At 41.9% G+C, this 26,007-nt stretch overlaps 1 protein-coding gene across 2 annotated transcripts in view; it reads right to left on the reverse strand.

Annotated features, from left to right (window-relative positions):
* Nucleotides 1-26,007, reverse strand: part of LOC138962670 (SAM and SH3 domain-containing protein 1-like) — a 141,003-nt gene that overhangs the window by 23,526 nt on the left and 91,470 nt on the right. Inside the window, exons 4-8 of one of the 2 annotated variants that reach the window (XM_070334577.1) lie at nt 23,159-23,220; nt 21,611-21,654; nt 4,790-4,825; nt 2,239-2,352; nt 160-263 (exon numbers count right to left, since the gene is read on the reverse strand). In XM_070334577.1, the coding sequence (XP_070190678.1) occupies nt 160-263; nt 2,239-2,352; nt 4,790-4,825; nt 21,611-21,654; nt 23,159-23,220 (360 nt within the window). The remainder of the gene's footprint in view (nt 1-159; nt 264-2,238; nt 2,353-4,789; nt 4,826-21,610; nt 21,655-23,158; nt 23,221-26,007) is intronic. The other variant, XM_070334578.1, reaches the window with a different exon arrangement.

Here is a 26,007-nt window from a genome sequence, read left to right on the forward strand (position 1 = left end):
CCCCCCCCCCCCCCCCCCGCCGGCTCCACACGCACACACACAGTGACACACACACACACTCACACACACACACACACACACACACACACACACACACACACACACACACACACACACACACACAGTGACACACACACACACACACACACACACACTTACCACAGACACGGCAGTCTCAGTACTGATCTTGCCTTCTTTCACCATCTGCATCAGCGCCATGCGATCATCGTCACTCATCGTGATCTCATAGGCCATCAGGTCACCTGCACAATACGTCACACGTTACACGTTTCACACTAACTATACGTCATCTGCATGACGTCCAAAAGATTAACTGGCTCACTGACACCGTGATATTTTAAACCATTAAGTCACCTGCATAATAAGTCACCCATTACACGTCATAAATTAACTACGTCATCAGTGCCAAACGATCTTCAGGCTTATTGCGATGCGATAGGCTAGTAGGTCGTCTGCGCAATACGTTACACGTCACACTACAACAACGTCATCTGCATCAAGGCAATGCAATCCTCGTGGCTCATTGGTATTTTATAGGCCATTAGGTACCGGCACAACACGTCAACCACGTTATCTGTATCAGTGAAATACGATCATGGTGAATGGTCTTTTATAGTGATCTCATAGGCCATTAGGTACCGGCACAACACGTCACACGTTACACTTCAACCACGTTGTCTGTATCAGTGAAATACGATCATGGTGAATGGTCATTTATTGTGATTTCATAGGCCATTAGGTACCGGCACAACACGTCACACGTTACACTACAACCACGTTATCTGTATCAGTGAAATACGATCATGGTGAATGGTCTTTTATAGTGATCTCATAGGCCATTAGGTACCGGCACAACACGTCACACGTTACACTACAACCACGTTATCTGTATCAGTGAAATACGATCATGGTGAATGGTCTTTTATAGTGATCTCATAGGCCATTAGGTACCGGCACAACACGTCACACGTTACACTACAACCACGTTATCTGTTTCAATGAAATACGATCATGGTGAATGGTCTTTTATAGTGATCTCATAGGCCATTAGGTACCGGCACAACACGTCACACGTTACACTACAACCACGTTATCTGTATCAGTGAAATACGATCATGGTGAATGGTCTTTTATATTGATCTCATAGGCCATTAGGTACCGGCACAACACGTCACACGTTACACTACAACCACGTTATCTGTATCAGTGAAATACGATCATGGTGAATGGTCTTTTATAGTGATCTCATAGGCCATTAGGTACCGGCACAACACGTCACACGTTACACTACAACCACGTTATCTGTATCAGTGAAATACGATCATGGTGAATGGTCTTTTATAGTGATCTCATAGGCCATTAGGTACCGGCACAACACGTCACACGTTACACTACAACCACGTTATCTGTTTCAATGAAATACGATCATGGTGAATGGTCTTTTATAGTGATCTCATAGGCCATTAGGTACCGGCACAACACGTCACACGTTACACTACAACCACGTTATCTGTATCAGTGAAATACGATCATGGTGAATGGTCTTTTATAGTGATCTCATAGGCCATTAGGTACCGGCACAACACGTCACACGTTACACTACAACCACGTTATCTGTATCAGTGAAATACGATCATGGTGAATGGTCTTTTATAGTGATCTCATAGGCCATTAGGTACCGGCACAACACGTCACACGTTACACTACAACCACGTTATCTGTATCAGTGAAATACGATCATGGTGAATGGTCTTTTATAGTGATCTCATAGGCCATTAGGTACCGGCACAACACGTCACACGTTACACTACAACCACGTTATCTGTATCAGTGAAATACGATCATGGTGAATGGTCTTTTATTGTGATCTCATAGGCCAACGCAGTGGGCCATCTTCAGAATACTTCATATACGTACTACACGTAACACGTATACAGGAACTACGTCATATATTTGTCACATACCAGTGTCACGGGTGCTCTTTCTTTAAGTAGTTCGGGCTCGGACTAACATTTTCTAGATTTGTTTTAACTTTGTCCAAATCTCATTTGCAATTTAATCGGGTAAACTTCCGCCACAAATCATCAGTATACTTCACATAGGTCAGACATGTCATCATAACCTTTCATGATCGCTTGTTATATCACTAAATAGGACCCCAGCTCGTATCTAATAATACATTCTTGAAAAAGACAGTTTACAATAATTATCCCCTACCTTGTTGCTGTTTGAAGGCGTTCTTCCTGCCAGATTTTCGGATGCCTAGGTTTCGTAAAAAACGTCCTATTGTCGACCCTTTCTTCTTCCCTTCGTCCACTTGACTGGCACCTTCTGCAACCGAGAAAGTCGAATGAATCAGAATAGATATTGACAAAAGTACGTTACAATCACAAATATATCGACCCAACGGTCTTTCAAGTGAACAGACAAACAAATAGTCACACAAAACTTATCTTGATGAAATTTTCGCCCGCTCGCCAGGAAGCCAAGCGAATGAATGAGAGGGGGGGGGGGGGCAATAGTTGTTTAAAACAGTGTGTGTGTGTGCGTGCGTGAAGGAGAGAGAAAGAAGGAGAGAGAGAGAGAGAGAGAGAGAGAGAGAGAGAGAGAGAGAGAGAGAGAGAGAGAAATAGAGACAGAGAGAGACAGAGACAGAGACAGAGACAGACAGACAGTGACAAAAAGAAACAGTACAGCGAAAGAAGGGCGCAGGAGACTGATTGTAAGAGACTGATACAGAGAGACAGAGAAACAGACAGAGAAACAGACACAAGAGAGACACATAAACAGACACAGTAGAAATACCGAAACAAATAATGAAACAGTAACAGTGTACTATATGTCTGGACTGGGTGGCCGAGTGGTAACGCACTTGCGCTCGGAAGCGAGAGGTTGCGTGTTCGACCCTGGGTCAGGCCGCAATTTTCTCCACCCTTTCCTAACCTAGGTGGTGGGTTCAAGTGCTAGTCTTTCGGATGAGACGAAAAACCGAGGTCCCTTCGTGTACACTACATTGGGGTGTGCACGTTAAAGATCCCACGATTGACAAAAGGGTCTTTCCTGGCAAAATTGTATAGACATAGATAAAAATGTCCACCAAATACCCGTTTGACTTGGAATAAAGGCCGTGAAAGGTGAATGCTCGCCTAATAGGCTACTGAGCTTTACTGGCAGATGTGAATGCGTTATATATTGTGTGTAAAAAATGTCTGTTTGTCTGTCTGTCTGTAAAAAATTCCATTTCAAACGGCAGAAATTAATATGTAAGCGCCTAGGGCTATATCTAGATTAGGCGCACAAAAATGATCACAATAATAATAATAATAATATGAACCAAAGAAATGAAAATTTATAAAAACGTCTCTGTTGAAGCTACACGGCTTCTGCCTGTGTGCCAATTAGTTTACAGATAATTATATACACGTTCAAGCAGTCCAATTGGTCATTGAATATGATATCAGGAAAACAATGTGAATAAGATAAACGCAAAACTGTCCACATGCAACAGTAAACCACATACACAGTATTCGCAAGGCAAATACCAAACAGTGAACCAAAAAACACATGTCAATTTCAAAGAAAACAAGAAATTAAGTCAAATACATGCCAAAAGAAGGGTTAGCAACAAGCAAAATCAGGTTGATTTCCAGGAATACAAAGAAAGCAAAGAAACACAACGGAAATACAAGAATCAGAAATGGAAGAATTAAAAATAGAAGAAACAGTTACACAAAATGAACTAAAGCAAAGTTCTACTTTCCCAAAAGCTTCGGGATTGGACGAAAACCAGAGCAACAATGACTCTTGTGGGTGTCACAAAAAGCAAGGTCAACAAAATCACATGAACATTGTGACTTTAAATTACTGTGCAATATACTTATTTATTGAAATGACCCTTCAAATCATGCTCAAGAATTATCTCCCAAGACACTGATTTAGGCGATTACGTGAAAAGTCCTCGTTAAACCTGCACAAGATTTCACAGGTTGAGGCTTTTTGGAGTTATCCTGATTCATAGCTGACTCGGATAACATTGCGTTGGTAACTGATGCATACAGGAGACCCGAACTAGGCCCATACACAAAATTAACACGTTAAAAAGAATTGGAACAAATAAATGCGCGAAGAAAAAAAAGCAGTCGTTAGTTGATTTTACAACAAAAAGCAAGTGAGGGAAAGGTAATTCTTTACTTGCACATTATTAGTTTTAAAACTTGTCGATATATGAGCAGCAAATAATTGGTATGTTTGTGACTTTTTTGCGATAAAGGAGACGCACAGGGAGTAGACACTCGTGTGTGCGTGTGAGAATATTGTCTTTCTGATCCGTCTAACTGTGAAACACTTCGTCTGCGTCTGTTTGTAAAATACCCACTCCCCTCCACACCCCCCCCCCCCCCCCCACTATTTGCCCCCCGCCCTCCACAGCCACCCCCCATCCCCAAACCCCATCTGTAATCAAATCCACGATGCACATTCAACACTGTTAACACATCAAAACTGGAACCTGACACAATTCAAAACAGGAGCTTAAGTCAGTTAATCATGCAAACAGAAAAACGTTCATGCACGAAACAGATGTTGGCACTTGTTTCATAATGGAAGCAAAACATTTTTTTTTAAATATTTCTACAGACTGATTAGTTGCTAAAAATGAAAGCGAAACATGAGCTTTCTGCAAGCAAGGGAGGGAAATGCTTGGAACAGTTATAAGAGGTGGATAAAACACTGCAAGCGTTTACACTGCTGCTAAAAAGTGAAGTAGTACCTTGGACTATTTTTCGAGGAAAAATACAACACACACCTGTTGAAACAAAAACAAAACAAAAACGTAAATGAAAAAGCTGTATTAACTTTATTGGTGAGCTGAAAGTTACGCACTCACTCAAAAACAGAACAGAAGTTTGAGAGAAGACAGAATCTGATAGAATAAGTAGTTCGCGTAAAACTTACAGAATGTTAAAAAATAAAATAAAATTTAAAAAAACATACCAGTAAAAGAGCGCGAGTTATTATTGAAATAAAACATGACAACAACAAAGAACAAAACAACAACACCCAGATGTTTTAAAAGATAAGAACAAACAGAGATGCAAATAGAGCAATCTACAATTAACTCTGTTGCCCACTAGTCGCATGACGTGAGCCCAAATGAAGCTCTCCCCACAACCCTCAGCCCCACCCCCTCTCTCTCTCTCTCTGTCTCTAACTCTCTCTCTCTCTGTCTCTAACTCTCTCTCTCTCTCTATGTCTCTCTTTCTGTCTCTAACTCTCTCTCTCTAACAAACACACACACACACACACACACACACACACACACACACACACACACACACACACACACACAAAGCATAGACGTGTTCATAATTATTATTATTATGGAAAGCTTATATAGCGCGAACCATAACTGTGCTCTCCGCGCTTTACATATTAATTTCTGCCGTTCGAAATGGAATTTTTCACAGACAGACAGACAAACAGACTTTTTTTTTTACACACAATATAAATTATAACGCATTCACATCGACCAGCAAACTTCAAGCCTATTAGGCGAACATTCACCTTTCACGGCCTATTATTCCAAGTCAAACGGGTATTTGGTGGACATTTTTATCTTTGCCTATACAATTTTGCCAGGAAAGACCCTTTTGTCAATCGTGGGATCTTTGACGTGCACACCCCAATGTAGTGTACACGAAGGGACCTCGGTTTTTCGTCTCATCCGAAAGACTAGCACTTGAACCCACCACCTAGGTTAGGAAAGGGGGGGGGGGGGGGGGGGGAGAAAATTGCGGCCTGACCCAGGGTCGAACACGCAACCTCTCGCTTCCGAGCGCAAGTGCGTTACCACTCGGCCACCCAGTCTCGGCCACCCAGTCTCGGCCATAATCACGCCTCCTCGTCTCCTCGTTTCTATTTCAGCCAATCACAATGGAAACAATCCTCTCTTTCCCACCCCCTTTTTACACATACGTCCACACTCAATCCTCCAACAATATTTATTTTTCAAAACTTAACAATTAGCATTACTTCCCCCCAAATCCGCCTGACCCAACCACCAGTCGTTGCTCGCATGTTGAACGCTACTATTCCAATTAAGAACAAGTCGCGTAAGGCGAAAATACAATATTTAGTCAAGTAGCTGTCGAACTCACAGAATGAAACTGAACGCAATGCAACGCAGCAAGACCGTATACTCGTGGTCCACCGCTCACGGCATAGGCAGTGAAATTGACAAGAAGAGCGGGGTAGTGGTTACGCTATGCTGCATAGCACGCTTTTCTGTACCTCTCTTCGTTTTAACTTTCTGAGCGTGTTTTTAATCCAAACATATCATATCTATATGTTTTTGGAATCAGGAACCGACAAGGAATAAGATGAAACTGTTTTTAAATTGATTTCGAAAAAAAAAATTTGATAATAATTTTTATATATTTAATTTTTAGAGCTTGTTTTTAATCCGAATATAACATATTTATATGTTTTTGGAATCAGCAAATGATGGAGAATAAGATAAACGTAAATTTGGATCGTTTTATAAATTTTTATTTTTTTTTACAATTTTCAGATTTTTAATGACCAAAGTCATTAATTAATTTTTAAGCCACCAAGCTGAAATGCAATACCGAAGTCCGGGCTTCGTCGAAGATTACTTGACCAAAATTTCAACCAATTTGGTTGAAAAATGAGGGCGTGACAGTGCCGCCTCAACTTTCACGAAAAGCCGGATATGACGTCATCAAAGACATTTATCAAAAAAATGAAAAAAACGTTCGGGGATTTCATACCCAGGAACTCTCATGTCAAATTTCATAAAGATCGGTCCAGTAGTTTAGTCTGAATCGCTCTACACACACACACACACACACACACACACACACGCACAGACAGACAGACACACATACACCACGACCCTCGTTTCGATTCCCCCTCGATGTTAAAATATTTAGTCAAAACTTGACTAAATATAAAAAGACGTCAAAAGAGTGCAAATTCATTCCACTCATTAATTTGACGTGTTCCCCCATTGACCTTTAATTATCAAGAAACCCTGGTGCTGTACCAGAAACAGAAAGCCCCCTCGAGCAACAACAAAATCGACTAAGCCACTTCTAAATTCGGAAACAAGCGACCAGCTGAAATCCGACACATTCAAAAAACGCAACTTGAAAGGATTTTAAATTTGAAAGAAAATGAATCTGGTACAAAACGAAATGAAATAAAATTAAATTTAAACAAAAAAGTATAAAAATAATTGAGCTAACATTACTTTTTTTTTAAACAGAAAATAGATCCATAGAGAAAGAAAGAACAGTTTGCAGGAGCTTTCAAAATGAAAAATTTCAAAATCCCAACGGCAACTGACGTTAAAATTGTGTACACGCACTGATGTCACTCCATCCCCACCCTAACCCCCACCCCTCGCCGAAGTGGACACATTGGAAGAAGCACAGCCAAAAGGAAAAAGAGAAAAAGATAAGGACCATGTGCAAAACAGAAATAAAAATCAATTTGACGTCTATGGTGATGAGATGTGCAGTTGCTATACGCGCCATTCAGTGGCTTGTAACTTCCTTTGCCTCCATTTCGCAAACGATCTTTCGAAAAGCACTCACGTGCCTCTCATAATTTCTCGTAACTTCTCGTTAGCGTACGAGATAAGCGTTTGAAAAGAGTCATTACGAGGTTCATGATTGCCGCCCTACGGCCACCCTCTTCGGTCAAAAATCCGTTTGGGTTTTTTGGTGGGTTTTGTACGTCCCTTTAACAGCTATGTGGGACCGAAGCAAGTTTATTTCCTTTCTTCATGATTTAGGTCTATTGCGGTAAAGTGAAAAAGGTTCTGAAAAGCTCACGGGGTTTTTCACACTTGTTTCTTCAAGCCTTGTTAGAAAACAAATCGTGATCTCCTTAAAAAAACCAAGAAATTCCTACGAGGTAGGAAAAACACCCCCGTCAAAGGGAAATAACCTTCTCAGTTGGTGGCAGTGACTGAGTGAGAATGGTTATTTCCCTTTGACCATGAAGATGTCCCTGTATAAGTCCTTGTATAATTTTAATCCACCAATAACTCCCTAACCGTGTGTTTGACTGGTCCCAATTTTTGTAAGGACCGTCTCAGGAATGTATAGAACCTGTTCACCAAGTTTGGTGACGATCGGTCCGTTCATTCTTGAGATCTATATGCGAACACAAACACCCAAACAAACACCCAAACAAACACATCGAGCGAAACCTATACACACCCCTATACCGGGGGTGTAAACAGTGAAAATATTTGTCGTGGTGGGCATCCCGGAACGACACTTCAGAGCTTATCAGCGAAGAATGCAGTAGCGATGCACGAAATTGAAGAAGATTATTTTAAGATACTGTCCTTTGAGCATACACGATCGTGTTCATCGCCACAGATCTGTCCTGGCTTTTTTTTTACGTGGAATAACAGCATCCTTTTAGTCATAGATAGATTGAATACCTTAGCTAATATTGAGGCAAACTTTATAGCGCAGTCACCAGAAGGTCGTGAGTTCGAATCCCGGCCATGGCTGCCTGGTGGGTTAAGGGTGGAGATGTTTCCGATCTCCCAGGTCAACTTATGTGCATACCTGCTAGTGCCTTATCCCCCTTCGTGTGTACACGCAAGCACAAGACCAAGTGCGCACGGAAAAGATCCTGTAATCCATGTCAGAGTTCGGTGGGTTATAAAAACACGAAAATACCCAGCATTCTTCCTCCGAAAGCGGCGTATGGCTGCCTAAAAGGCAGGGTAAAAACGGTCATACACGTAAACCCCCACTCGTGCAAAAAACACGAGTGTACGTGGGAGTTTCAGCCCATGAACGCAGAAGAAGAAGAAGTCACCAGCGAGGTGTGTATCTCAAACACGTGGACAAGGAGCACGTGTGGAAAGTCTGCCTCAATGAAAGCAAGGGTATTCACTCTTTCACAACCCATACAGGCCCGACAGGGTTATTTCCGGAGGTCGTCTATTCAACCTAGCATACAAAAAAAAGGGCTAAATGCCTTAAAGACAGATATTAATTCACAAAATCAGAAAACGATGCCTACAAAGAGGCCCAAGGACATACTTGTCTTTTAGACTTACACGTACGCGGGCGGGTGGGGAGGGCGGGGGGAGGGGTTGTAACAGTAACCACGTCGGGGGCAGAAAATCTCAGCCCACCTCTTTCCGTTCAGCTTCATCATGCACAAGGTCGGGGTAGGATTGAAAATCAATACGAGACCTATCGGCCTACAGACCGCACAGAGCCGCATCGACCTTTCTTCTGGACAACCCACTACAAGGCATGAAGCTCTGTGGCGGCAATGCACAGAAACAGACCGAGAGAGAGAAACAGAGATGAAGAGATAGAGTGAGTGATTTCCTTCAATCCCATCCCATTACGAGGAGCGCGGTAGCAAGAAATGGGTGGATATAGCGAGGATCCTGCACTGCGTAATTACAGACGTTGCGGTACTTAGCGTTTTGACTTATGGTCTGCCCACACGACATTGAGCTAAAAGAAGCAAGGTTTGCTCCTTAAGTCCTAGAGTGAAGTATGACATGAAGGATATTTCTATGATTTTATTTTCTTCGACAGATTTGCCGGGCTGGCCGTAACAGTTTTGGACATTTTCCGAAGGTTAGGGTCGTCCTTGGCGTCATCTTTCTCCTGCAGTGAACACAAAAGTGTGGTTATCTGCCGCAAAAATGATCGTCAAGTTTTCTGCGAGTTGAAGGAAGTTTCGGAGTTTCGCTGACTGCACACGCAAAACGACATGCCTGGACATGGACTGATCAGCCGAAGTTCGGCTGTCACATGAATATCAAATGATGCAAGTGCCGTCACTCCTTTGCCTTCACCTGGTCAATGTTGTGCATGGTAGATTATAAGGGATCACTAATGTGACATCGGATATTCAGGTTTGTCTGTACATTATATGCGTTTACTGCATGTATTTATAACGTTATGAGTTAAGTGTTACCGTTAGAGGGGTTTCTCTCATATGCAAATGCTGATTATTAAAGAAGAACAAAATACAGCAATAGCTTACATAACTATCTCGTAAATTTAGAAAAAACCCATATCTTCTCTCTCTCTCTCTCTCTCTCTCTCTCTCTCTCTCTCTCTCTCTCTCTCCCCTCCCCTCCACAGTCCCCATCCCCCTATTAGTTGGCTTCACAAAACCTGCTAATCAATCGGCCAAGGGCACGAGCGAGCCAGAGCCACACGCAGGCAGTTTGAAAGCGACGATCACTGCAGGTCTGGCCGTCTGCTTCTCTTTTCCGCCCCAAAGAGTGAGTAAAAAAAAAAAAAATCTATAATTGGTTTTTGGGGCAAATTACAAAGTTTTGTGAAGTTGAGGCCAACGGGTACAGTTTCCAAAGTAGCAGGATTTGACTGAATTAAGATTCTATTTCTTGAGATCAACGCGTGACGACTTGCGTGGAGCTGACTTGTCTTTTCGTGCGCAGTGGAAGATACTATTCCTCACAAACCCTACCCTGAAGGTAAACCGTTTTGGAAATTGAAAGAAAATGGAGGAAAAGTCTTTCGACTCATTTCTCACACTTTAAATGTCTGGTATCTTGCAATACACAGGGGGGGAACAGTCGACGAAAAAAATATAGAACGTCTCAGTACACTTTTATCCCCTCTTTTTATCCCCTCGGCTACTTGCGTCCCGTGCGCACAGAACACTGACGTCACTTCCTATATAAAGCTCCGGTTACCACCACCACCTTCTGGCTTAACCTCCCTAATATGACTGTTTTCCCCTTTCAATGGCTAATACCGCAAACCTGTTCAATCAAACTTCCTTCTCTCCACGTTTTCTTTCTTGCAGCAATCTAGTGACGTCACAAGGATTTCATTTTTGAAGAAAAAAATGCACTCAACGCGTGTGTGTTGTTTTTCTTCATATTTAAAAAAATATATAAGTCGGGCCGAACGGGGGAAAAACATTAAATCATTTCAATTTGTAAGAATCTGCTTTGCGGCTACAGCATTCTATTGTTAGCTTTATTTCCGTGTCAAGCGTATGACACTCTGCAGTTGGAAGTGTATTTGAATAGTGCATGTATTGGGCTAAACGCTGCCCTTTCAAACCTGTCTTTCTGAGCCTGCAAACGACGTTGAAAGGCGAACGAGTTATTCTGAATTTCAAAAGATGTGGACACACGGTTTTCGCTGTATAGTTTGTATTGATGCAGTGCATTATCAATAATTAAAGCAAATGGTTCGGACAAAAGCGGCACGGTTGGCCTAGTGGTAAGGCGTCCGCCCCGTGATCGGGAGGTCGTGGGTTCGAACCCCGGCCGGGTCATACCTAAGAATTTAAAATTGGCAATCTAGTGGCTGCTCCGCCTTGCGTCTGGCATTATGGGGTTAGTGCTAGGACTGGTTGGTCCGGTGTCAGAATAATGTGACTGGGTGAGACACGAAGCCTGTGCTGCGACTTCTGTCTTGTGTGTGGCGCACGTTATATATGTCAAAGCAGCACCGCCCTGATATGGCCCTTCGTGGTCGGCTGGGCGTTAAACAAACAAACAAACAAATCGGACAAGAGCTTGGAAAGCCGCATACAGAAAGAGCAAATGAACGTCTCCACCTCCCCTTTCTTTAGTCTGATTCTTGGAGCTCTTTGACACAAACATGTACAGTTCTGGTACTTCTTCTTCCTCTTCTTCTGCGTTCGTGGGCTGAAACTCCCACGTACACTCGTGTTTTTTGCACGAGTGGAATTTTACGTGTATGACCGTTTTTTACCCCGCCATTTAGGCAGCCATACGTGTTTTTATAACCCACCGAACTCTGACATGGATTACAGGATCTTTTTCGTGCGCACTTGGTCTTGTGCTTGCGTGTACACACGGGGGTGCTCGGACACCGAGGAGAGTCTGCACACAAAGTTGACTCTGAGAAATAAATCTCTCGCCGAACGTGGGGACGAACTCACGCTGACAGCGGCCAACTGGATACAAATCCAGCGCGCTACCGACTGAGCTACATCCCCGCCCGTTCTGGTACAATTTATGTTGTTCCTAAGCTAAGCATTATTTTTCAACTTATAGCCTTCGGGGTTTGCTGAAGAAAACATACTTTTATTTGCAAATCAGACGGAATTACTTTTGCGCTCAAAATCATCTGTGAACATTCCAGGTTCAAAACCGTTTAAGAAAATGACAATGCGTCATGTTTCGACCCAAAATAAACCCCGCTGTGACATTGTTGAAATTTGACGAGGGCCAACCAGACTTGGGTCAAGGGTGTTTAGTTTCAACAGCATCCGAGAAAACCTCAACGTTACGTTTTTGTTCCCAGGCGGCTGTCCACGCACACGCGCGCGCACGGGCGGGCGAGCGCGCGCGCGCACACACACATTTCATCAGTTCTTCACTTCATCAATCACCTTTGCCCACCTTCTTTTGTGGGGAAATAGGAATAGGGGGTCCGTGCTTGCACCATGCACGCACACGTGCGCGCGCGAGCACGGACCTCCTATTCCCACCCAATCCCCCTCCTACTACACCCCCCCCCCCAAAAAAAAAAACCAAAAAAAAATTAAAAAAACAGGTGGGGAAGTCAACGCACACCATGCAAAGGTGATTGATCGCAAAGCTGATGAAGTCAGAACCAACCCCCCCCCCCCCTCTCTCTAACCCCCACCCTTTCCTCCTTTTCTTTGTACCTGACATGCAGGCCTGGCTGCCCATTGTCAGAGGTGTTAATGTTGGGCGGTGAGGCCACTTAGTCATGGCGTTTTACCTTGCTAATTCTCACCTTGACAGATAATTCCAAATTGATGGTAGAGGCGGGCACAACAAGAGACATTTTCTTTTCAAGGGAGATGCCGAAGTGCCAAGGTCAGATTTAGATTTAAGAGCGTCTGTTATTGACAGAATACCTCTATTGTATTAACAATATTGCCACTTTTGCGAATAAAGTGTGATACGGTATTCTATTCATGGAGACTTGCAGCCGTGACATTCACTAACACTGCACCAAGCCGAAGAAAACTTCAACGTTTTCAATACCTCCCTACCACGAATATAACAAAAGCGAAAGCGATATTTGTGCTAAAATAAAAAAAATAAAAAAAATAAAAGTATTTAAAAAAACCGTCAATGCAATAAAAGGAGGAGACAAAACACCCCAAAAGCAGTGTGCTTGAGCAGATTCAATTCTCCTTTTCTGCAGCAGCTGTTTTTATGGGGAATCACTCAAATGAATTGCATGTTAAAACGGTGATTCAATATATAATATATTCAAAACGCAGAAAGCTCACTTTTTTTGCTTCACTCGCATACTGACTCTAAAGCACAATAGTGCAAGCTGACTCTGCAACGCAATAGCGCAAGAAACGTTACGTTACGTCAATATGCTAATGCAATGCATATTCAGCAGAAAGAAACCCGACTGCCCACCTTGGCTGAACCGTGATTCTCTATCTAGCAGAAATCTCAGTAAAAGTTGGAGTAAAGTAATATTTCAAAGAAGAAATATCCGTGTTCGAGGTCGGTTAATGCAGGCGGACTGTCTGTATGCAGAACCCCTAAATCAAAGTGTACACAAAATCCATATACCATGCTTCTGTTACTGATTATCATACAGCAGATATTTCCCTTTTCCGCGCAAGTTGTTCATTGCAGGCCGAACTCCAATAATGTTTATAGATAAATCTCCATTCGCAATACATTTATTTTATTGCCATGTCCTTGTTGTTGCTCAGTCGCAGTATGTCTTTCCATTAAGCAGTCCAAAGCAAAAGTGTACGTGGGATCGTGATCTGTCCAAAGCAAATCCTTGCTGTGTTGGTATTTTGTTTTGTTCGCTCTATGTCACTGTCTTTCTGTTTATATGTATTTGTCTGTCTCACTCTGCCTGTCTGTTTGTCCGTCTCTCTCTCTCTCTCTCTCTCTGTCTCTCTCTTTCTCTCTCTGTCTCACTGTCTGTCAGTCTTTCTCACCCACACGCAATCTCTCTTTCTCTCTCTCTCTCTCTCTCTCTCTCTCTCTCTCTCTCTCTCTCTCTCTCTCTCTCTCTCTCTCTCTCTCTCTCTCTCTCTCTCTCTCTCTCTCTCTCTCTCTCTCTCTCTCTCTCTGTCAGTCTGAGTCTGTCTGTCTATCTCTCTCTGTCTCTCTTTTTCTCTATGTTGTTATAAAACAATTGCTTGTAGCGTCAGAAAGCACATTTTCAACGACTTTCAAAATAGTATTCATTCCCAGAAAGCCATGTTTTCAACGGGAAAAGACAGAAGGGGTAGTAGCTTTACGATACTGACAGCAACAGTTGCGGCGAAGGTTTTTTCCTCTTGTCGTTTGGCCCTCTCTGAGAAAACACTCTTTTTGCTGAACATTGATCAGCGTTCTTAGCTTGTGAGTTCTGTGGCGGAAACCTTGTTCATGCATAATTTAGTTTCTACCATTCTGTGGTCTACCATTTCTTCGTATCTTCCGTAGGGTCGGCGGGCTTTGGTTCGAGTTTGAGGATGCTTGCTTGTAGATTTCTCTCTCTGTCTCTCTCCGTGTCTCTGTGTGTGTGTGTGCGCTCTCGCTCTCTCTCTCTCTCTCTCTCTCTCTCTCTCTCTCTCTCGCCCGACACACACCATCCCACCCTCCCCCCCCCCATTTTCTTGACACCAATCCCTTCATTCATTCTTATTTTTTTTCTTCTTCTTTCTTTTCTTCAACATGAGACGACTAGCCAAAGAAGGGGCAGCGAAAGCTCACATATTGTGCCAAAGTGTTTGAACAGCAGCAAGGCAAAATACACGTCAGCTGAGATTGTCTCTACTTCCAGTGGAAGGAATGGGGAGGAGAGGGCCTCGGGGGGAGGGGGAGGGATCAGGGATCGAGGGCAAAAAGCAGAAAACATCAATAGCTAACGTCAGCCTAGATCGAACAGTCAAGTCTTCATTCAACCTCAATCTCTCCCGCTTAACTCGCTTTTTACCGAAAACGTCGATAGCCTTTTCTTTCCTACTTTTCTCAATTTAAAAAAACCCACAACTTTTTGGGCACGATTTCTCACAGAACAGCTCTCTTCCTGATTTCTTTCCCCTTTTTTCCTTCTTTCTCTTTTCTCTCTCTTTTTTCTCCTTGTTTTTTTTTCTTTCTTTCTTTCCCTTCCAGAAATCAAAGCGGTCTCCTTGTCACAACGCCTTAGCTTTTTGTGCTCTAATCCAAGTTCCCCCATTCCCGCAAAAGTTACAGAGGCTAAACCAGTTGGTGGCGTAAATAGATTACTAACCGACAAGCTAATCAAATGACTGAAACGACGATGTATCTGAAAGTCCAGCACAAGTGCGACTAGCTAATCAAATGACTGAAACGACGGTGTATCTGAAAGTCCAGCACAAGTGTTGGCACACTATACTTCTATTGCAGCAACGCATGGTCGTGGAGCTGTAAGATGTACGACATTAGACGACTTGGTGCGATGGAGAAAAGAAGCATAATAAGGTTAAGGGTTGAGTCTAGCCTAAGGCACCTTACATGTTCTCACTGGCATTAGGACTACTATTTCTGCACCGCCTCCATATTTAAAAAAAATCGATATGTACATGCTATTTCAGTTGATACTTACTCACACCATTTTAAGGTACATGAGAGTGACGTTTCTGAGAGATATTAAACATCCAAGATAAATGAAGAAAGCTTCGAGGCCCCAGCTTCTGACTGGGATTAATATCACAAAGCATCAAGAGAACTTAAAGCCCCATTTAGACCGACTTTAAAGCGTTGCATGCACTAGTACTCCAAGAGCTAGTACTCTTGTGCACATAATATAAGCGTTCGCTTGAGTTCGTGTCCCTATTGTTTCTCGTTTTATTATTGTATCATTTGTAATTGAACAACACGTTGTTTAAACCAACTAGTACTCAATGAAAAGGTTTAAATGACAACATGACGGGCGCTGTGGCGGGGTGGTAAGACGTCGGCCTCTTAATCGGAAGGTCGTGAGTTCGAATCCAGGCCGCGGCCGCCTGGTGGGTTAAGTGTGGAGATTTTTCTGATCTCCCAGGTCAACTTATGTGCAGACCTGCTAGTGGCTTATTCCCCTTCGTGTGCACACGCAAGCACAAGAGCAAGCGCGCACGGAAAAGATCCTGTAATCCATGTCAGAGTTCGGTGGGTTATAGAAACACGAAAATACCCAGCATGCTTCCTCCAAAAGCGGCGTATGGCTGTCTAAATGGCGACGTAAAAACGGTCATACACGTAAAAATCCACTCGTGCAAAAACACGAGTGTACGTGGGAGTTTCACCCCACGAACGCAGAAGAAGAAGAAATGACAACATTGGGGTTCTTTCCAATACTACCGCGGCCTTGTGGGCTTCGTCAAACTGAAATGTAACAGCCTTCCAATGCAGACAACGACGTCACCTAAAGTGCCACGGAAAGTTCGGCACTCTAACGAAAATCTCTATTTCCTCCGATAAGAATCTAAAGAATCCTGAACAAAACACGTAGCGAAGAAACCCCACAAGAAAAACACTCTGTTGACTTGCAAAACAAGCATCTCCTTCCTTGGCACTCAAAGACTAATGCTTATCTTGGAATCTCCGCTTCTGCTGCCTTGACGAAAGCTAGTTCCTCTTTCTGCAATATGGTCCAGCTGCTTTGGACAATAACACTTATCCTAAGTAAAACATATTCCAAGCACTCAGGGGGCTTAAGCTTATTTATGAATGTCCACCTTTGTCGCTGTACCCCGCATTAAAACATGTATTGTTTGGCTTTTTTTTTTTTTTAACCATATCTTTAGTTACCTTTAAGGTTTTTCAAGGCAACAATCCCTCTTACTGAAAGGCGTAATCATTCATTCGCTCGGCTTCCTGGCGAGTGGGCGTAAACGGAATTCCATCAAAGAGAAGTTTATTCTTTCTTTATTTGGTGTTTAACGTCGTTTTCAACCACGAAGGTTATATCGCGACGGGGAAAGGGGGGGAGATGGGATAGGGGAAAGGGGGGAGATGGGATAGAGCCACTTGTTAATTGTTTCTTGTTCACAAAAGCACTAATCAAAAAAATTGCTCCAGGGGCTTGCAACGTAGTACAATATATGACCTTACTGGGAGAATGCAAGTTTCCAGTACAAAGGACTGAACATTTCTTACATACTGCTTGACTAAAATCTTTACAAACATTGGGCCCAAAACAATAAAATACTTGACTTGACTTGACTATATTCTATACAAGAAACATTTAACAAGGGTAAAAGGAGAAACAGAACCGTTAGTCGCCTCTTACGACATGCTGTGTAGCATCGGGTAAATTCTTTCTCGTCCCAACCAATATGGGACTCCCCCTAACCCGCGGGGGGAAGAAGTTTATTGTGATATTTGTTTGTCTGCTGATTTAAAAGACCGTTGGGTGGACATATTTGTGACTGTAACGTAATTTTGTCAATAACAACGTTCTAACAACTTACCTTTCTTGTTTTTTTATTCTGTAGTTACCTATTCGGCAAAATCATCAAGACCCCTACGCCTTTCAGTACTGTAAGAGGGATTGTTGCCTAGAAAAACCTTAAAGGTCATAAAATGTCTGTTGAAGGGCGGCTCATTATTTGTGTATGAATAGACAAACGTACAGCCTTTCAAAGATAATATGAGTACTGTTTGAAGACAGTAATTTGCGCATTTAAATTATTTTTTCTGCTAAACCAAAAGTAGTCATTTTCAAAGTTCAATGCGCTGTGGACGAGTATACTGTTGTAATTGATTAAATAAACCTTTGTCAAACCTTCGTTTAAATTCAGCATAGCACTTATCCGTGTTTTTGTTTGTTTGTTTTGTTATTTTCCCCATCTGCCATATCAGAAACAGGGCACTCGATTTTAATGTGACTCTGTAGAAAGGACCGACCTAAGAATATCGACCACTAACTGAGCGTTGCAGATTGAAAAACATTGTCAACTCGAGAATTTAAGGTCATTATAATCAAAGTTTCGACAGTTTCTTGGTGAAAAACGCTGTCACATGCAAATTAATTTGCAATATGAGCAGGACGACTGTCACTGCAATGCAAATAGAACACGACCCGCACACAACTCAATCACAGTATCAGCAAAAACATATGACACGAATTCAACAGGATAATTATCGTAAATTAACAGGCCATTTCTCGACTTTGCAGTTAAGCCTCTCGCACAATCTACTTTCAAACACAACCGTCTAGAATGTGTACATGAATACCAAATGATAACGGAATCAACTCCACCATCACCCACCCCTACTTCATCCCCCGGCCAACGCCCCGTTCTGGTTCCTCATCAAATCTATCGATATGTGAAGGAAAAACACCCGACGTATCAGACGGCAAATAACTAACAAATTGAAAGAACAAAGTCCAAATAATTCTATCATTAAATATTCCTTAACTGCAATTCACTGCACTAATTTATTTCGAAATTGTACGGGTTTGATTTCTCTGTAAATACCATGAGGTCCATCAGTGCTATATAAACTCTCACTTAGCACTCGAAAGATTTCTCACGTCCTTCTGGCGTACAATTCGTATATTTAGTATTTGTCTAAAGCTGCTGAAGTATATATTCGTCACCGCTTATTGTTTTAGTACAGGATACGGGTTCAAGACAGTTATGCCATGGATAGAAGAAGGTAAAACTCAAAAAACAGTGTCCCATCGGTGCTATTCTCCCCTTTGCACTCAAAAGATTTCTGGCGTCCTTCTTTACTTTTGTTCCCTCCAAGCAACAATATATATTTCAGAATTCATCTAAAGCTGCTGAAGTATTTATTCATCACTGGTAAACCTTTTAGTACGGGATGCGGGTTTAAGACATTGAAGGTAAAATTCAGAAACACTTGTACCAAATTAACTCTCTTTGACATCAGTCCGCAAACTGAATAATGTCTTAGTTGTATCCCTTGAACAAGAAAATAATGCTCACAGAATTAATCAACAATAAAAATATTAAAAATATATCAAATGTTATCGATTTTCACCACGGCGTTGCCTCAGTTTCAACGAACTGTTAATTCTCTCCGACATCGACGCTTATTGTACTGTTCAACTTCCTTGAATTTGATCCTCTAATCTTTCATATTACCCTAGAAAATTACGACTTTCTTGCTTTGTCAGACAACTAATCTCATCGAAAAGCCGACTTGTGAACCTATTTAATAATAATAGCCTGGAACCACCTAGACAATAGGACAGTGCACTCAGACAGTACTGAGGCCTTCAAGTCGGCTCTGGCACCCGCTAGAGAACGATAACAAGCACGTTGCGCACCCCACCCGTTGCACCAACGCCAGTTATCTGGATGCAGCAACGTACTATATCAGATTCAGATTGAGATTGAGATTCAGTTCATAGGAGGAGAATATCCCATTAAGAGGACAAGCGGCAACAGTGTAAAAACTCTGACGGCACACCCGCAGGTGGCAAGAATCAAGGCTGCGCTTATTTCCTCTTGATGAAGCTAATCAATAGTGTGACCGTTGAGAAGGAAAACTTCATCTTCTCAGAAAGGAGTCAGCCTCTAATAAATTACTTAAGCTTGGGGAAATCGTTGTGCTTTGTTCACGGTAAAAAAATTTAAAAAAATCGCATTGTGGGGGTGGGGGTGGGGTGGGGTGGGTGTGTGTGTGTGTGTGTGTGTGTGTGTGTGTGTGTGTGTGTGTGTGTGTGTGTGTGTGTGTGTGCGTGCGTACGTGCGTTCGTGCGTGCGTGTGTGTGTGTGCGTACGTTAGAGAGAGATAGAGAGAGAGGGAGGGAGGGAGGGAGGGAAGGAAGGAAGGAAGAGAGGGAGAATGGTGGGGGGAGGGAGGGAGAGAGGGAGGGAGGGAGGGAGAGAGAGAGAGAGAGAGAGAGAGGGGGAGAGAGAGAGAGAGAGAGAGAGAGAGAGAGAGAGAGAGAAGAGAGAGAGAGAGAGAGAGATGTGTGGGTGGGTGTTGCCTACACATTCGCTTGTCCTAGTGAAATACCGGTGTTTCTACACCTTTGTCGCATGCCCTCTCCTCTCAGTCTTTAGTTTTACTTTCTACAAACCCATCCCTCCTTCATTCCCAACCCCACTCTTTCCCTCCTCCATCCAAACCACCAACGATCTAGAAGCAAGAAAATATCTATAGACTCTGAACCAAAACGTACAGCGGCAGCTTGAGGCAATTGAGAACCTTGGTCTACACGAAAAGTAGACGCGGGATGCCTGCATAATTTAGATCCATTAAAACAACTGTGACGGCTAACAGGCACGATATCGTCAACCAGAATGACAGACACGGCATCGAAGAAACTTTCTCACGTTCTCGCGCGCGCGCACACACACACACACACACACACACACACACACACACACACACACACACACACACACACATACACACACGCACGCACACGCACACACCAAACAGACGAGAGGAGACAGGACAGACAAACATACACAAAGTCAGAAGCAAAAGTACAAAATCAGACACACAGACGGACTGACGCACCGGCAAACAGACAAAACAGAGGAAAAGAGATAGGCCAACATAGAGAGAAGAGGTAAGACGGACTGACGCACCGGCAAACAGACAAAACAGAGGAAAAGAGACCGGCCAACATAGAGAGAAGAGGTAAGACGGACTGACGCACCGGCAAACAGACAAAACAGAGGAAAAGAGACCGGCCAACATAGAGAGAAGAGGTAAGACGAACTGACGCACCGGCAAACAGACAAAACAGAGGACAAGAGACCGGCCAACATAGAGAGGGGAGGTAAGACGGACGAACAAGAACAGATAGCGACAGGGAGTGAGAAAGAGAAAAACTCAGAAGGACAAAGTGATATACAGGGAGAGAGGGGTAAACGAAATAAAAATGAAGAGGAGACACGGACACTAGCAGAGACATCGAACGCCAATCTAAATGATAAAGACTGCACTAATTATTACACACAGATAGTTAGGCCTATGTATAAAAAAATTAAAAAAAATTAAAACAAATTAAAAAAGACACAGAACGCGGCGGACAGGCTGCTGAAATTCAATACATGTATTGGATGAATGAATGTGCCACTGTATTAAAAGAATATTATCAACTAAGACTAACCAAACTATTTTCCAAGAAACAGTTATATAAAAATAAATCCACAACAGTGGAAACAAAACTGATACCAAAGGAGACGAAAAATCACAGCAAACTTAATACAGAGCTAAACTCAAGTTATACATTACCAGCAGCACACTCGAGATTAGCAACGAGCTTAAATGAATAACACCACAAGGACAGGGATATGTAGTAGTTTTGTTAAGCAAAACACCTGCTTTAGAAAGTAATATTTAGTTACTCACAATGCAAACTGGAAAACGTAATCACTACACAGGTTTACTCACAAACACAAATACACAAAAATGAGCAACACCTGTACAATAACAAAGTTAAATAAGTACAGAAAATTAAAACAAAAACTGAAAGTCACACATGCACTCAGGATGAGCTTCTTTTTTTTTTACAAAAATACAAGAGGACAACGACAAACTAAAATAACAACAATAAGAAGCCTAGATAAGTAACTATTATGTTATAATTTGCGCATCAACAACATCAAACAAATCTGACTGCCTTACCTCCATCAATGGCCACGTAATTCTGATGGGCGAACATGTCATGCCTGAAAATGAAAATACACACGCCTATCACAAACTATACCACAGTGATTAAGGTGCAAAACTATTTTATCACATCCAATGACCACACACGCCTATCACAAACTGTACCGCAGTCATTAAAGGTGCAAAACTATTTTATCACATCCAATGACCACACACATATTGATATTTGAGTCTGTCCAATCGTTTATTGTTAAATCTGGTCGACTGATTTGATGGATGTGTTCACGCATTGATAGTGTATATGTGTGTGGGCAGGTGTATGTGTACCTCCAAACTGCCTCTCTCTGTGTTATCGTATTTGATTACATAAGCAGCGTATAAGTAATGATTATTATCGTTTGTCTCGTATTTTATATGTTAACGAATTACTGCCTTCCATAAAAAATTGTTACATTTACTTGAATTTACATGTTGCATGTCTTAGACTTGATGCTCTCTTCCTATGCGCTTTCGTCCTAGTCTCTCCTTGTGGTTGTTAGTACTTTCTTCCCCCTCCCCCTCCCTTTTCTTTTTTCTCTTCTGTAGATTCTTTTGTTCCTATTTAGTTCCCCATCCCCATTCTTTCAATTTGTTCTTCTGGTTTATTGTTGTTATGTCCACCATTACGAAAATGTGTGTAATTTAGTATTGTTCTGGTCACATGATATAAGCATTTGCTTGAGTGCGTGTCCTAGCTGTGTGTTTCGAACTGTTCATGCGAAGAAATTCTGAATAAAATTTTGTTTAAACCAATGACCACACACGCCTATCACAAACTGTACCGCAGTTATTAAGGTGCAAAACTATTTTATCACGTCCAATGACCACACACGCCTTTCACAAACTGTACCGCAGTCATGAAGATGCAATACTATTTTATCACATCCAATGACCAGACACGCCAATCACAAACCGTATCACAGTCATGAAGATGCAAAACTATTTAACACATCCAAAGACATAAAACATTTGCCTCATCACAAAAGAGTTGCACTAATTCAAACACACACAAAAAGTCCCCTCAACATCTCGTTGAGTTATTCGAGATCTAAATCATAAAAGTAAAATACGTATGCCCGAATCAACCTGGCATGATGCTCCAAGGAACAAGATACGTCACTTCAAAATATTTTTTAAAAAGTCTGTGAAAGGAGTGTGCATCTCATAGAATATACCTTCTGCTGGTTGGTACTATGGGGAAAAAATCTCCAGAAAAAGGTACCGCTCATCAGCAGCAGCAGCCAAACTCGTAATTTGTGGAAGGGTACTTCCCACATACGTACAAGTGTTGACAAAACTGCGATAATGTTCATAATGATTTACATCGAAGGGCCACTGCATGTGCCAAAGGTCAACAAAGTACAATACTAGATGGGGGGGGGGGGGGGGGCAGCGGGATACACACACTCAACTGCTCAGGGACATGTATGTGTTGATATGCTAGAGGCAAAGTGTAAATTGAGTGCTATCAAACTTAAATAATAATAAGAATTATATATGAGTCAGAGTGTGCGAGTGACCTACCTGTGACCCGCTTCCAAGTGATGCTGTAGATCTGAACATCGTTCCATGTGACTAGTACTTGGCTGTAACAAACAAAACAGATGTGATAAGTATTATATCATCATCATCATTGTCATCGTCATCATCATGTGTCATCAGCATTGTTGTCGTAAATGTCATCGTCATCGTTCGGATTGTTGTTGTCGTCGTCATTGTAATCGTCATCGTCGTTATCATCATCAGCAGCAGCAGCATCGTCGTCGTCGTTATCATCATCATCATCATCATCGTCATCACCATCGTCGTCGTCGTCGTCGTTGCCAATCCCTCGATGAACGTATTGACTACATAAGATTCAGAGTGCAGAACCAAGTCAAGACAACGCTTATCAGACAAAGTCGTCCATTCCACTTAACGCATCCTCCTTACAGTTTCATATCTAATCGTCTCTTTCACAGTCTGAAAGAAGAAAACCTACTGCATACAGCATGCTAAGGCCAAAAAAAAAAAATTGTCTGTTTCTGGTCACCCGACCGACCCTAAATTTCGGCGCCGACCCTAAACTTTTTTTTTCCAAACTCCAAAATTTTGGTTTTTTTGGTGGTGGTAGAGGACAGGGTGAGAAAATGAACAACAAAAACGTGTGAAAACGAAAGTCCGCTGACGATTTGTAAATGTGTTGAGTGTCTTGTCTCTATGTATAGTGAATCCAGTCTCTTTGCGCGATTTTTAAAGTTAGTTTTATTGGTCTACATTTGGGGGTAAAAAAAAAAAAAAAAAAAAAAAAAAAAAAAAATCCCGACCTACCGACCCTATTTTTTTTAGCCATGTTACCAGAAACAGACAAATTTTTTTTTTTGGCCTAATCCTCGTAACGGTTCTGCATAAGCTGTGTACACACTGACAGCAGTGCTACATCCATCACACAGGACAATACTATCACACATACTGTGGGTGGGTATGCACACGACATGCTCATAACTAAACATAAACTTCACATGTTGGGTAAAACACAACAACACTAGCTCAACAAAACAACATAAGAGTACAACTTCAACAAAAGAAAGGAGTGCCGAGATTGAGCCAAATCAGAAACATTTTCGTCAAACTGAGAAGCAAATGAAAAAGGTATTGCTTCAAGCATCCAACAAGTGTGCTGCAAGCAATCAGACAAACGAAACGCATTCTCTTTCATCAGTTCATGCATGACGAATTCTGGCCTGCTCATGCGCTCACTCAAAGAAGGCTTTCTTTCTTTCTTTCTTTATTTGGTGTTTAACGTCGTTTTCAACCACGAAGGTTATATTGCGACGGGGGAAGGGGGAAGATGGGATAGACCCACTTGTCAATTGTTTCTTGTTCACAAAAGCACTAATCAAAAATTTGCTCCAGAGGCTTGCAACGTAGTACAATGTATTACCTTACTGGGAGAATGCAAGTTTCCAGTACAAAGGACTTAACATTCTCAAAGAAGGCATGCAACAATGTAACCGATCATTTACACCTGAAAGCCAATGCCTGACATGTTGATACATCGATAAATTTTACATCCTTTACATCTTTCAACTCCCCTTTTTCCCAACATCATTGGGGCATTTTCTTGCTTCGTTCTCAGTTTGCGAAATCTATCCTTTTAACAATAGATAAGGAAACAAAACTGTCATTCAAAAAAAACTAATGAATAAACCTGCTTTGACAAAAAACTATGCAACAGAAATCAAGCCAAAACAACAACAACAAATAACAATGCTGGGAAATCAAAAATGGAAAGCAGTCTTTAGATAAATAAAGGGGGAGGGGGGGGAAGAAGGTAAATAGCCAAAACGTGAGTCTACATACCGTTCTCCTAAAACTGAGAGAAAAAGTATGATTCCAACAGAAAAAAGGTTGATGAGAAGCAAACTAAAGACAACAAATAAACCTGAAAATCTACTATAAACTTAGTTATGCCAGTAACTGCAAGCCAATAAAAGATGAGAATGAAAAGAAAGAAAACATGAGTATGGGTGCTAAAGTCAAACTCACACCGGCATAGGGATGTACCCCAAAAAATCAACAAAATCAGATATACAATATGTTTATTTTCCCCTCAAACAATGTGATATCTTATTCTCTATCGTGTGTTGCTACAACCATCTCCAAGGCGATCGATACCAGTATATCCTATGCGTTTATGTTCAGAAATGATTTGAGCCATAGTAATTTGATCCAGTTCAGAAATAAAGGTGAGACGAAAATGGGTATAAAAATGGCATAAACTCAAAAAGTAATTGTAAAATGTACTGCAGTAAACATGATACAGCTTGCACACTCGAATCATAGACATAAAACAATTGTCAAGAACACGCACGCACGCACGCACGCACGCACGCACGCACGCACGCACGCACGCACGCACGCACGCACGCACGCACGCACGCACACACACACACACACACACACACACACACACACACACGCACCTACACCCACAAATACACACACGAATAAACAAAAACAATGAAACAACTTAACCACATGAAAAAGCTCTACATTCCTTTGTATCCTTTCTATCGAATCTGACCTATCTTTGGGATTCAATTGTATCCACATGGAGTTCTTTTGTGAGTAGATCTTTCTATAAATACCCATTTATCATTCATGTCAAGTACTATTATTTAACACTAAACTGATGTCAAAATCTAAATTCAAATGAAAATGCAAGCAAAAAACCTACAACACAAAGGTCACTAAGAGTGTGATGTAAAAAACACAAAAACGTCCAGCCAGTTAAGAAAACAACTATGAAACATTCAGTCCATCAACAATAGCACAGCATAGAATTAGACATTTGAGTCTTATCTACTCTTCTTCTTTCATTTATTTTATTA

The sequence above is a fragment of the Littorina saxatilis genome, linkage group LG3 (assembly GCF_037325665.1).
Source record: "Littorina saxatilis isolate snail1 linkage group LG3, US_GU_Lsax_2.0, whole genome shotgun sequence".
NCBI lineage: Eukaryota > Metazoa > Mollusca > Gastropoda > Littorinimorpha > Littorinidae > Littorina > Littorina saxatilis.